Source organism: Phoca vitulina, unplaced genomic scaffold (assembly GCF_004348235.1).
Source record: "Phoca vitulina isolate PV1807 unplaced genomic scaffold, GSC_HSeal_1.0 scaffold1, whole genome shotgun sequence".
NCBI lineage: Eukaryota > Metazoa > Chordata > Mammalia > Carnivora > Phocidae > Phoca > Phoca vitulina.
Genome location: NW_022589704.1, coordinates 43,352,440 through 43,365,389, shown reverse-complemented (window position 1 = coordinate 43,365,389; position 12,950 = coordinate 43,352,440). Strand labels below are relative to the sequence as shown.

At 36.1% G+C, this 12,950-nt stretch overlaps 1 protein-coding gene across 4 annotated transcripts in view; it reads left to right on the top strand.

Moving 5' to 3' along the window:
• NAB1 (NGFI-A binding protein 1) overlaps positions 1-11,360 on the top strand; it is a 48,395-nt gene extending 37,035 nt beyond the window's left edge. For 2 of the 4 annotated variants that reach the window (XM_032406051.1, XM_032406057.1), the window contains exons 5-8: positions 3,236-3,325; positions 5,006-5,168; positions 6,924-7,037; positions 8,839-11,360. In XM_032406051.1, coding sequence (XP_032261942.1) covers positions 3,236-3,325; positions 5,006-5,168; positions 6,924-7,037; positions 8,839-8,927 — 456 coding nt within the window. In that variant the 3' untranslated portion in view covers positions 8,928-11,360. The remainder of the gene's footprint in view (positions 1-3,235; positions 3,326-5,005; positions 5,169-6,923; positions 7,038-8,838) is intronic. The other 2 variants (XM_032406068.1, XM_032406079.1) reach the window with 2 other exon arrangements.
• The last annotated feature ends 1,590 nt before the right edge of the window (positions 11,361-12,950 follow it).

Sequence of the window (12,950 nt, the reverse complement as noted above, 5' to 3'; positions counted from 1 at the left end):
AAATATCCCCGAAATTTATCTTATTCCCCCTGTATTATAGAGATGCAGTAGGTCACTTATAGCATGCTATCTATTTTACTATGATTATATCTGGTAGCTTTATTATTATTATTTTTTAGATTTTATTTATTTGACAGAGACACAGCGAGAGAGGGAACACGAGCAGGGGGAGTGGGAGAGGGAGAAGCAGGCTCCCCACTGACCAGGACCCTGGGATCATGACCTGAGCCGAAGGCAGACGCCTAATGACTGAGCCACCCAGGCGCCCCTAAATCTGGTGGCTTTAAAGGGGAACTTAATAAATATCAGTAGCAAACATTTATTGGGTAATATCTATGTGCCAAGCATTGTGCTAAGTGTTCTTCATGAATTTTTTGGTTCCTTAAAATGGTTCTAAAGTTAGTTGAGTAGACACAGAAAGATGAAATAGTCTGTCCAGTATCACAGTAAATAAGTAGTAGAATTGGGTTTTGAGCTTAGTGTAAATCATAGAGTTAAACCAGTTCAGCTTATGAAAAATCAAGCTGTAAGAGGTGTGCCTCTGTTTCCTGCTGTGAGTTTTATAAATTCGGTAACTCTGGGATTTTATAGTTTGAGCAGAGGCTTTGAAGCCAGTGTCCATAGCAGTAAAATGGGAGGAACCTACGGTTGTCTATGGTGGGGATTAAATTAGATGATAAATGTAAAACACAGAACATAGTTGGGAACTGGGGGTACATGGTAGTCACCCAGAAAATGATAGCTTCTCTGCTTTTCCAAGTGTTCTAGCTTCCCTCATTGAACAACCCTAACAGATAGGTGCTCTTCACTTAAAGGAGAGATTGCTAAAGGGAAAGTTAGATTTGTAGGTCTAAATAAGTTCTTAGAGAAAAATGGAATGACTAAACAAGTGTCCTTTTCACTTAGATTTAGATTGTATCCACATGTATAAAGTTCATACTAGCTCAGTTAATGATTATATTCCATACATTCCTCTGAGTCAAAGGTCCTTGGTCTTGTGGGGGCCTAGAAAGGTAACTATTTTCGATACTTTAAAAATGCTGTTTGGGGTGCTTGGGTGGCTCAGTTGGTTGAGTGTCTGCTTTTGACTGGGGTTGTGATCCCGGGGTCCTGGGATCCCCACGTTGGGCTCCCTGCTCAGCGGGGGGTCTGCTTCTCCTTCTGCCCCTCCCCCTGCTCGTGCTTGCTCTCTCTCTAGTGCACGCACACACACGCTCTCTCAAATAAATAAATAAGTAAATGCTGATTGTATGTTGGCCCACCATAAAGCTACATAAGACTATCTCAAGATGTCAAATTTATTTGCCCTGACTCTATTTCATTTCATGCCTTTGAATTTAAAAATGGCAAATTATTACTTAAGAAATGAATTTTGGTAGAGGAAATCTTTGAAAACAAGAGATCCACAGTGGAGAAATAAGACCCTGATGGGGGAGAAACTCTTGAATCAGTATCTCTTATTTCAAATAAGATAAAATATTTTGTTATTATTACATCTCTTTCTGCTATGTTAGTATAAGAGCTTTGGTTTTTAGTGATTTACCCTTTGCTACAAATATATAGCTCATGAAACTAGGGGAGAAATATTTTGGAGGTCAGTGACCATTTCTGTGAGGAGTCCTTTAATGGTTTTTAGTAAAGTTGCTAAAACAACGCTGTTGTGATGTTTGTCGATATAAATTTCGTGTGAAGCAATAAATGAGCAAAAAAACCACATAACAACCTGTAAAAAGTAGTAGATGGAGTGGCTCTTATATATATAAAGTATAGAATGAAAATCATTTAAGTTGATGTATTGTCCAGGAGGAGAGTGCCCCAAGTAAGCTCTGTTTAATGTAAGAATTTAGTATGTATTGATACACTTACTTAGCAGTGAGTACATGCTAAAGGCCGTCTCTCATCTGCTTCTCACAACAACCCTAACAGATAGGTGCTCTTCTCTGTATTTCTCATATGAGGAGACTAACGTTCTGAAAGGTTGAGTTACTTCTCCAGTGTTAACTAGTAAGTGGTAGAATTGGAACATGAGTGCAGGTCTTTCTTCCTTTCTTCTTCTTCCTCTTTTTTTTTTTTTTAGATTTATTTATTTATTTGAGAGAGAGAGAGTGTGTGTGTGTGTGTGTGTGTGTATGAGCAAGCGGTGGGGGGACAGGGACAGGGAGAGGGAGGGAGAGAGAGAGAGTCCTGAAGCAGACTCCCTGCTGAGCAGGGAGCCTGACGCAGGGCTCGATCCCGTGACCCTGAGATCATGACCTGAGCTGAAGTGAAGAGTTGGCTGCTTAACCAACTGAACCACCCAGGTTCCCCGAGTGCAGGTCATTCTAATTCAGATCCCCATTGCCTGTCATATGAAATGTTGAAGGAGAAATGACAAGTCAGCGTGGAAGAATTCTTCAGAAATTCAGGTTGGGATTATTGGGTAGCACTTTGAAGAAAATTTACATTGGTTCTTTATCACATTACATATAACAAAATAAATTCCTGATGGGTTAGAGAGTTAAATTTAAAAAACAAAGCAGACAAGGTAAAGCTTTAAAATACTAGAGGGTAGATTTGAGCATTTATCAAATCTCTAAAGCAGAATGCCTTTCTGAAGCTTGTAGTGATAGAAGAATTTACAAAATAGGAGTATATACAACTACAATATACAAAATTAAAAAATTTTTGAATAGCATTTCAATTAAGAAGAAAACAGCACCCAGTGCTGGCAAGAAAAACTTATGGTCTGATTAACCAGTAAAGGCCCTTAGGGGAAGTAGTGAATATTCATAAAAATGTTCATCCCTTTGCAGTAATTGTACTAGGAATCTACTGTACTAGGTAATCTAAGCTATGGAAAATGCTATTTCTATGAAAATATTTTTGCAGTGTTTTTCAACCCAAAAATAAGAAAAAGAATCTAAATGTCCGATGTGAAAATAGTGATTATTATTAGTTGAACCACTAGATGAAATGCTGTATGAAACGTTATATAACCACTATTAATGCTCATGAAGTCTGCATTCTCATGTAGATATGTGAGTCTTATTATCTTTTTCATATTTTTGGTGCGGTTACAACTGTAGAAATAAGGTAATTGTACCATTAAAGACTGAAAGGAAGTATTGTACATTAAAATCTTGATCATGATTACTTGGGCAGTAGGATTAAAGCGGGTTTTTTTGCCCTGTTTTCTGAGTTGTTGATATTTTATTTACAAACTCTAAGTAAAAAGGACTTATTCTTTGACGCATAGGATGGATTTCCAGATTTCCAGGACTCCGTGCAAACGCTCTTCCAGCAGGCTAAGGCTAAGAGTGAAGAACTCACTGCTCTCAGTTCACAGGTGACGTAAACCACCAGTTAACATTTCATAATAATATCTGTAGATTGAAAAATAAATGGGTGCTTCAGCTAGCTTCAGTTTTAAGCATCTGAGGACAGGGTTTATTTCTGGTTGTTTTTGAAATGTCATCTGATCCACAGCTGTATCAACAAGATAGCAGTAACAACATAGTTTGATTTGGTTATGAGCAGAATCTGATATAGTATACTTATTTATTCTTTGTAGTTTTGTAGGAAGAAAGACAGATTCTCTACTTAAGAAAACTTAAAAGAAGCAATTTGATACCAGGAAGAAAGCCATGTTGACAATGGCTGTGTGTAATACAACTCTGAGATAAAATAGTACTAGTTCTCAATAAAACGTTATTCATTGGCATTGTAGCTATCGTTAAGTCATTTTGATTCATGTATGAGAAAAAATTCTTACCTTAATATGTATCTTCAGGGGCTTTTGCTATTATTTAATTGTTGTATCCTGAAATTAACTTTTAAAAAGTCATTTCTACAAATACCACCTTTTAGCACTATAAGTTTTATTCCTCTTGATCTTCTGCCTGGCGACTGCTCTTGGTCAAATTCAGTAGTGCCAAGTTTTGTTTTTTTCTTCTTAAGAGGATGAAAAATATACTTCCTCCTTAGAAATCTTACTGACATTTTATGTAAGTTCAGATGAATTGCTTAGATGCTTCTGATTCAATTATTTAAGTTCAAATGAATTATTTAAGTTCAAATGAATTGAAATTACAACTCCTTTTGATCTGGTTTATGTGCATTCAGAAAAATAGTGTAAGCTTTTATCCTATTCCATGAATTAGTATTTTTCACTTATTGATTTTTACTATTGTGAATCAGGATTTTTTGTAACTAATTTTATAGAGCACCTTCCTTGTACTACTCTTTTATATGGCATGCAGTGATTCATATCTGCATTTTGACTATTAACCTCCTTGGCAAAATATCACAAATGCACTGATTTGAATATCACAGATAAGTGATTTAGAGCAGTACATAAAGAAGGAACTTACAAAACACATGCAAAGATGAATTTCTATTTACTTGTGTATTTTAAACGTGTCTTTCTATGATTGGTTGGGAAATACTGCAGTTTCATTCCATGATGAAGGGGAAGAGTCTCGTTGGCACTGGTGTTTTTCCTTCGTAATTTGCATTGTTTGATTTTGGTGGGAGGGGTGTTTGACTTGTCCCTCTAGACAGCCATTTTACACCTTTTCTCCCCCAACATACTGTCATCCTATCAGAGTATGTGTAGTGCCAAATCCTAAAATAAAAATGCCAAGATCTCACCCTGTGTGTTAGAAGCAGTTTGTGGCAGATGTTGCTGTTGCTCTGAGGTTCTTTTTAAAAAAAATATTTTAAAGGACTCAGTACTTCGGGAAACAAAGCTAAGGTTATTTTGCCTTTGAGCTGAAATGGAATTCTCTTTAAAGGATGAGCAGGAGGATTTTTTTTTTTTCCTCTTGCACAGAATCCAACATTTTATGTTTTAACATGATGATATAGACATCTAAGCGTATTTATGGAACGTGTATACCACATGAAGTGTGAACTAATTTAATGAATACTAAATATATTTGCTGGAGTCTGAAATTGGCATCTTTAAACCATTAAAAAAACTGTAGAATGTTTTAGTTCCTGATTTTATTTTTGCTTTACTTACTAGCAGCCTGAAAAGGTGATGGCAAAGCAGATGGAGTTCCTTTGCACCCCAGCTGGCTATGAGAGACTGCAGCATGCTGAGAGGAGGCTCTCAGCAGGACTCTACAGGCAGGCCTCAGAAGAGCACAGCCCGAACGGCGTGGCTTCTGACAACTCCGAGGGGCAAGGTGGATCTTAGATGGCCTGCGCTTTGTGAGCCAGTGACTCTGTGCACTGTACAGAGAAACAAAAGTTGGCTTATTTTTAAATCCTGATATTTTATAGAGATTATGTTATACATTCCCTATAAAAAGTCGTTTTTAAATTGTCTCTTTTTCAAAAAAAGGAAAGGATTCATCCTGCAGATTCAACTAGAAAAAGTTTTGGGGTTTTTTTGTTTGTACGTTTGTTTGTTTTTTTACCTTATTATCCTTAAACTAGTTGACACGTGCAGTTGACCCGTATTTTGTACAGGGTGAGTGGGAATGGGACATGTAAACAGTATAGATCCTTTTCCCCGAAGAAACTGATGCCATGGGAGACGTTTATCAGTTTTTAAAAGATCACAGCTTCATATTTTCTTTGATTTCAAGAACAAATTTGTCTATGAAGTTTATAACATTTGGTCCCTACGAGAATACAGTAACCGCTTCTAAAGTACTGTGACAAGAGTACAGAGGTTTGTAGAGATGGTATAAGAATGGAGAGACTTGCAGAAATTTTGTGTTCTTTCAGGCTTTAGGTTGGCCTACGGTCCCTATGAAACTGTATTTGGTGTGGTACGTTGGAAACTGTTTAAACTCTTAAGTTTAGAAAGCTGTGATTCATGAATATTTTTATCATTTAAAAAATTATTTTCATTTTTTTGTATTGACAAATGAAGAAAATCTCAAGTCATTGTCATTTACTCATAGTCTCTTCCAGTGTGCCAGGCATGCTTCTAGGCACCACAGATGGATCAGGGACGTTAAGTCCCTGCTGGCTTGGAGCTTACACTCTAGTAGAGGAAGATGCACAGTATATAATATAGAAATATATCCTCCAGTTTCAAGTAGTGATGTGTGTTTGAAGAAAAACAATTTTGTGTAGGACTTTCTTGTTTTACATATTACTGTTATACTTTTCTAGAGAGTGGCTATCATTGTCAAAAAAAAAAAAACACATTTCTTTCTAAGTGAGAATACTATCTTTACAAGCATTCTCCAAGTGTAGGGTAAAATATGTCAGCAGATCAGAGTGCTGGAGGAGAAGCGCATTCTTCCTTTTTAAAAATATTACAGAAACTGTTTAGTTGAGGTCTTGCTTAACTTCTCTAGTCATCGTTGACAGTTAAGAGTTAAGAAGCAAAAGTAAAATTAATGAAAGACTAGATGACTCTAATTTGTGAAACCAGCATAATGTCATGTGGGGTGGCAGTGTGCTAAGTGTGTGGATTTAGGTTTATGACAGAGAAGGTGATTTGGCATATAAAGTGTTTTTACCATATCTGTGCTATTTCTGTCTTCATGGATTTGCCATAGGTTTTGTTGTTTAGTAATAGGCAATTGCTTGAAGCCAACTCTGTCTCTCTAGTACTTGTTATTATGTGTTAATGTCTTGGTAAGCTGTGCACTGGTAAGAAAATGCCTTACAGAGGGGATGTATTCTATGCCAGAGTTGGAGTACTAACTGGAAATCTCAGTCTTTTGTTTAGTTCATGTTTCACTCTGAAAAATGTCCTGGGAGAATTGTAAACCTTGGAACTAGCATGAATTGCCATTTCCTTCCTAAATTATTATTTAAAATATTTCTCTAGCTATTATTTAAATTCTTCACTGCCTGTTGGCTTTTCCTTACTCCTTTCCTAAGGAGTGTTCAGGCAATTTGTGAAAACTTATTTTTAAGAAAAATCATAAGTGTGTTTTTAATATTAATCAGATTGCTTTTTTTTCCCTTTTCTTTAGCAGAAAGACCTTTGAATCTCCGAATGCCTAATTTACAGAACAGACAGCCCCATCATTTTGTGGTGGATGGAGAGCTGAGTAGACTTTACTCCAATGAGGCGAAGTCCCAGTCGGGTAAGAATATGGAATGTGATTAGAGAGAGTGACACTTGAATAAGACATCTTTAAATTCTATTTTCCGACCTCCCACTATCTCCACTCCTCCTTCCCCCCACTCCCAGCCAAAAAAAAGGGTCATTACTAACAATGTTACTAGTCAGTTTTTCTCCCCTTGGAAATAATAGATTGCCATAATAATGGCCAGTCTTTTTTAGAACATGGTATTCCAAAGAATTGACAGGGAAAAAACTCATGAAGGATGATACTGTTTTGATTAGCTATTACACAAATGGTGCCTTTCATATAAAATTTTAAACCAAATAATACATGGCTGATTTGAGTCATGTAATTGCCTTTTTCCAGCCTTTCATACTATGAAATTGATAGATTACATGTTTGCTCTCACACTAAGACAACCTTGTATACCAAAATCTAAACTTTTCTTGCAGATGCATTTTGGGGATGATATTTATATTTCAGAAGTAAACTGAACTCCATAAAAGGATAAGCTGTTCCTTATTATAGTTCGATATTTGAGTATTTTTCCCCAAGAAAAAGTGAGTTAGACAAAGTATTAGAGAGCAGCACTGTAGAGAGCAGCACCGTTTGGAAGTATCTGGTATCGGGGCGCCTGGGTGGCTCAGTCGTTAGGCATCTGCCTTTGGCTCAGGTCATGATCCCAGGGTCCTGGGATCGAGCCCCGCATCGGGCTCCCTGCTCGGCGGGAAGCCTGCTTCTCCCTCTCCCACTGCCCCTGCTTGTGTTCCCTCTCTCGCTGTGTCTCTCTCTGTCAAATAAATAAAAGTCTTAAAAAAAAAAAGTATCTGGTATCATTCCATCTTTGAGTTAAAGTAGCTTTAGGAGTCACTTGAACGCTGTTGCTTCATCTGTAAAACAGACATAATTTCTACTGCGTAGAATAGTTACGAGTATTAAACAAGGTAGCACATATGAATTGCCTAGCTGATAGGAATTCAGTAAATGGTAGCTACTATTTTTATACTCTTGCTAAATTTTGCCGAGAGTAAATTCATAAATTGAACTGCCTAATTTCAGATAAGCTATTAGTTTTGGTTACACTTTTAGAATCCTTTTCAAAGTGTACGTGTGTATGCAGACGTGTGTGTGGATAATGTATCTTCCAGTATTAGTACTTTACATAAATATTACATTTTATTGTCATTCTGCAGTGTTTTTGTGAGGTTGAAATAACTATACTCACATAACTCCAAGAAATGAATCCTTATGAAAGTAGTCTTCATTCTTTGATCCCCGTTTCTCCCGCCCTAATGTTTTGTGGCTAGAACTTTTAATAAGAGTTCCATGTTTGAACATTGAAGATGTTTTGTGTCATTTTTTACTGATAGTAATTAAATATTTTAGCTAGTAACTTTGTTGTCGATGCATGACCAGTTTTATTTTACATATTTTTTTATCATGCTGAACCAAGCATTAAAGAAAAACATGGTCTATATGCTAAGTGTTTTTTTGTGCCTTTCATGATTTAACTCTCATGCCAGCCTATATAGATACTATCCCCATTTTATAGAAGAAGAAAGACATTAAGGCCTAGAGAGGTATGTAAGTTGCCTGGAGATGTACACAGCTAGTAATTGGCAGAGATGGAATTTAAATCCAGAATCTAAGCTCGTAACCGCAACTCTATAAACATAAAATTTTTGTATGGAATTACAGAATTATGAATAGTTGATACTGTTTGCTATGGAGTTTGGGAGTTTGTTTCATGAGTTGGAATTTGTTTTTTGTGATCCATTGATTTAAAGTATCAACACTTTGTGTTTCCATTTTTATGCAGAGAATCTTGGGATTTTAAAAGACTACCCTCACTCAGCTTTTACTTTAGAAAAGAAAGTCATCAAAACAGAGCCTGAAGATTCAAGATAGCTGTGATTCTCCCACTGTTCTCTGGAAATGGCACTCAATTTAAGGATAATGCTCCATCATAGAAATAAGCCTTAATAACCAACGTTGCCTCATTCAGCTCAAACAGATTTCATAGCCAAAGCATAAGGACTGATTCGTAGTCTGCGGAAACCAGGAAGACAAAACAACAGCCACAAAAGAGAAAATTGAGAGAATGTTGCAGTCTGTAACAGAAATACTGATCCATTCACATTCCTGTGTAAGTTGTTTTATGTGGAAAAGCTTACAAATTAATATTGTAAGCATTCATTATTTAAGAATGTACGATGTATTTGTGTAATTTATAGAAGTAAAATCTAGATGTGGAGACATGTTTGGTCCAATAAATGTGGATACAGTTTATTTTACTTGAAACTTCACTGTCTACTTTAAGTGTGTTTAGCATAAATATTATTATATGTTAGAGTTTAGAATCTTTGCAGTTGTAAAGAAAGTTTAAGTGATGTAGTTATTGGCAAGGTTGCAGTGACTTTGAAAAAAATGGAAAGCAAATGCTCAATTTAAACCAAGGAAAATATTGTGGATTTAATGTTGGATAAAACTGATTTTGTTTAACAGGAAATGTGTCATTTTTAGTAGTAAAATGTCACTTTTGCTGGCTCAGGCGCATTTATGCAATTAATAAATACTAAAGTAAAGTTAAAAAAATGAGCAATAGAGTAGAAAATCTCTCTTAGTTGATGAGGATTGCATCATATCATTATCTCATAATAAAAATAGGAAGCTATTCCTTGGACAGAGAACTTGAAACAAGTGAACTGATGTGTAAAAGCCGTGACTTAAACATTGCTGTTTAAGAATGTGTTAAATAGATTAAGACATAGTAAGTTAACCCCAAATGTGATAAGGATGGTGACTGTTAAAAAGGCTATAATTATATAGTAAAGTAAGAACCATTTTATATCTAGAAATTCTTGATGTCCTGGATGGAGTCAGAGAAAGTAGGCGGCTCTCCCTTGGGGAATGTCTTCCCATCCAGACCATCCAAGTGTGGACAATCACTACTTCCACATTTGCAGGCATAATTCTGTGGAGGTCTAGTTGACACCTGGATTCATTATTTATTTTACAGTTTTATATACCTTTCATATTTGTGTATGCAGTTTTTTCTTAAAATTCATTTTAGCTTGAAAGTATATTTTAATTCCTTCCCCCTATTTAATAAATGGGCTCCGTGCATATTTATGGGGGTGTACTTAAATGTTAATAATGTCCTTGCATACTTACGAGAATTTCACATTGGAATCCATAGTTAAAAAAAAATACCGTTTCTACCAATTTACATTTTTTCTTTTTGGTTAAGAGAAGAGATTTGACAACTTTACCTACTTCCTCCAGATTCATCTAAACCCAGCTTTGCTGAGAACAGCGTCCTGAGTTGGAATATGTGGTGTTTTTTTGTTTTTAGTTCTGCTCTAGGTCATAACTGTAAAAAATATTAAGTCATAATCTGTTATACTAAAATTCATCAGCCAAATGTTAGATGAAACGTCTGGACTGTAGTCTCTGATCACTGTCACATATATAATTGCTTTTTTATTTTGATTTGTAGAATAGCTTTATAGTAGAAACACCAGTAAACAACTTTTATACTATTGAAAGGCTCTTTTCCCTACCTAAATGTTTTAATTGTACCATAGTGTTTTGCCCACTGAAGAAGCTTTTTATGGACCTTGCAACTTTGTTGCTAGCTTAAGGTTGATTATTGTGGTTGTATTGTTCACTGTGTGTAGAAATAGTATGAGTACGATTTAAATAGATTGTTCAGTTTTTAATATTAGCCATAGAACTGGTTAGTATCTCAGTAGTTTCATGAAACGTTTCCTGTATTCTAATCTATTTTGAGAAATTTTGTGGGTTTTTTTTTTAATTGTGTCTTACAGTTCAAGTTTGTAGATTTTAATAAGCAACAATTTTTAAAGATGTGGTAATCTTCCAGTTAATATTTATCCATCTTTCATGGCCCCACAAACTGCATCTTTAAATCCATAAATAAGTTTCCTTAAGTATCACACTTTCCTGGTCTTTCAAGCTTAATGATAAGGGGGAAGCACAAGAAAAATTTCAGTAGAATACAGTTTTTATTTTGTAAACACTAATGTATTAAATTTGCTATACATTGAAGCAAATAATATATATTTTTATTTGAATTGTATATATGAATTGGATGTTATAACTAGTTGATTTTTTCATTGTGTTAGAGGTATTTTCACTGAACAAGGTCAATTGGTTACCTCAGTATTACAGCCAATATAGTCCAAGGGACCATTTTTCCCCAAGTCTGTGTTGTACTTTATTATGTGAAGTCTGCGTTTCTGTGACTCTTAAATCTGTTGGTGAGGTGGGACGAGTGCACTTGCTTCCTGTGGCAATAAAGATTTTCTGTGCCTCACACATTTATGTGTATATAACTTTCTGCAAAGCACTTTTCACAGTAGGTGATATTAGCCTCCCCTCTCTGATTATTTGGGCTGGGCTCGGGTGTAAGGGGCCGGGCCCAGGACTTAAGTCTTAGGACAAAATATTACTATCAGCTACCTTCATTTCTAGAAAGTTATTTGGCAAACAGGTACTCAGTTGACTCTGGTCTGTCGGGGGATGGGGTTTGGTTTATATTCTCACTTAAAAGAGGTTTACAAAGACATTGTAAAAGCTATCCACCATATCTAACCAACTAAATTAATAAAAGGAACATTAGGATTTAACATTTATATTAATATTTGTAAAGTGTTAATGTGATGTAGCCTCAGTATTACAGCTAATTATATGATATTGAGCTAACCTATGGTAGAGAATGAGCAAAAGCTTTGCAATGAAGTTTTTTTTTTGTTTTTTGAGAGAGTGAGATCGAGAGCTGGGGGGAGAGAGGGAGAGAATTTAATTAGGCCTTGTGGCCAGTGAGGAGCCTGACCTGGGGCTCGATCTCACGACCCTGAGATCATGACCTGAGCTGAAATCAAGAGTCGGATGCTTAACTAACTGAGCCACCCAGGCGCCCCTGCAGTGAGGTTTTAATTGATGCATTTGGTAGATTAGTGAAGCGCTTCATGGGGTCCCAACACGGTGCTAGATGGTAGGGTGAGGGTGGAGGCCACAGAGGAAACGTAAGGTGTGATCCTTGCCCTTTGTGAATCCAATACCTAGTTGAATGGGAACTAATACCACTCAGATAAAATACAAATTTCAATGTTACAGACTTGGAATGAATAAGGAGCTGACATTTTAAGTGTATTCTGTGTTCAGTAGGCACTGTGGTAGTAGGCACTTTACAGGTGAAAGCAAACATTATCCTGAGATGCAGAAGAGATCAGCCAGAACTAGAATAGTTAACAGAAAGAAGTGAGATGTGCTAGAAAAACATAGTGGTAGTGCATTTCTTTCACTTTGAGGCCACTTAAAAATTATTAGTTTTAGCCAGTTACATCTGCTTGCCAGGATAAGAATTCTTTTTGATGTCCCACTGAACCTGTCAAAAGGCAGAGGGGGGAATGTGCTTTTTCATTGTCCTTAATTAGTAAGACCACTTGGGTAAAAGCTTAGGATTTGGTGATTATGGGGCTACTGGCACCTAATGTGTGTTTACAATTATAGTTGATGGTATTTAAGACTTAAAACCTAAATAAGCATGCAAGGAATTTTCTCACCTGTAGTCTGCTCACTTGGTTACTCGAATGTTAAAGTTACTGACACAATACCTCTTTTGCTTGTAACTTCACTTAATACTGCACTGAGTCTTCAAAAGAAAATCAAGGTATTAACCTAATGAAACTAGGAGATCTGTCTCTTATAGGAAATGAATTTGGTAGTAAACATCTAAGTTAGAATTGAGTAAATGTTTTATGTTTGTAACAGCTTAAAGCATATAACCAAATATGGTAGCTGCTATTCAACTAAAAACCACCTTATGGTCCAGTTGTGTGCATGGGTGTTGTTTCAGGGAAGCCAAGCTTATTTATTCATTATTATCTGTGGGTGTCCTCATAA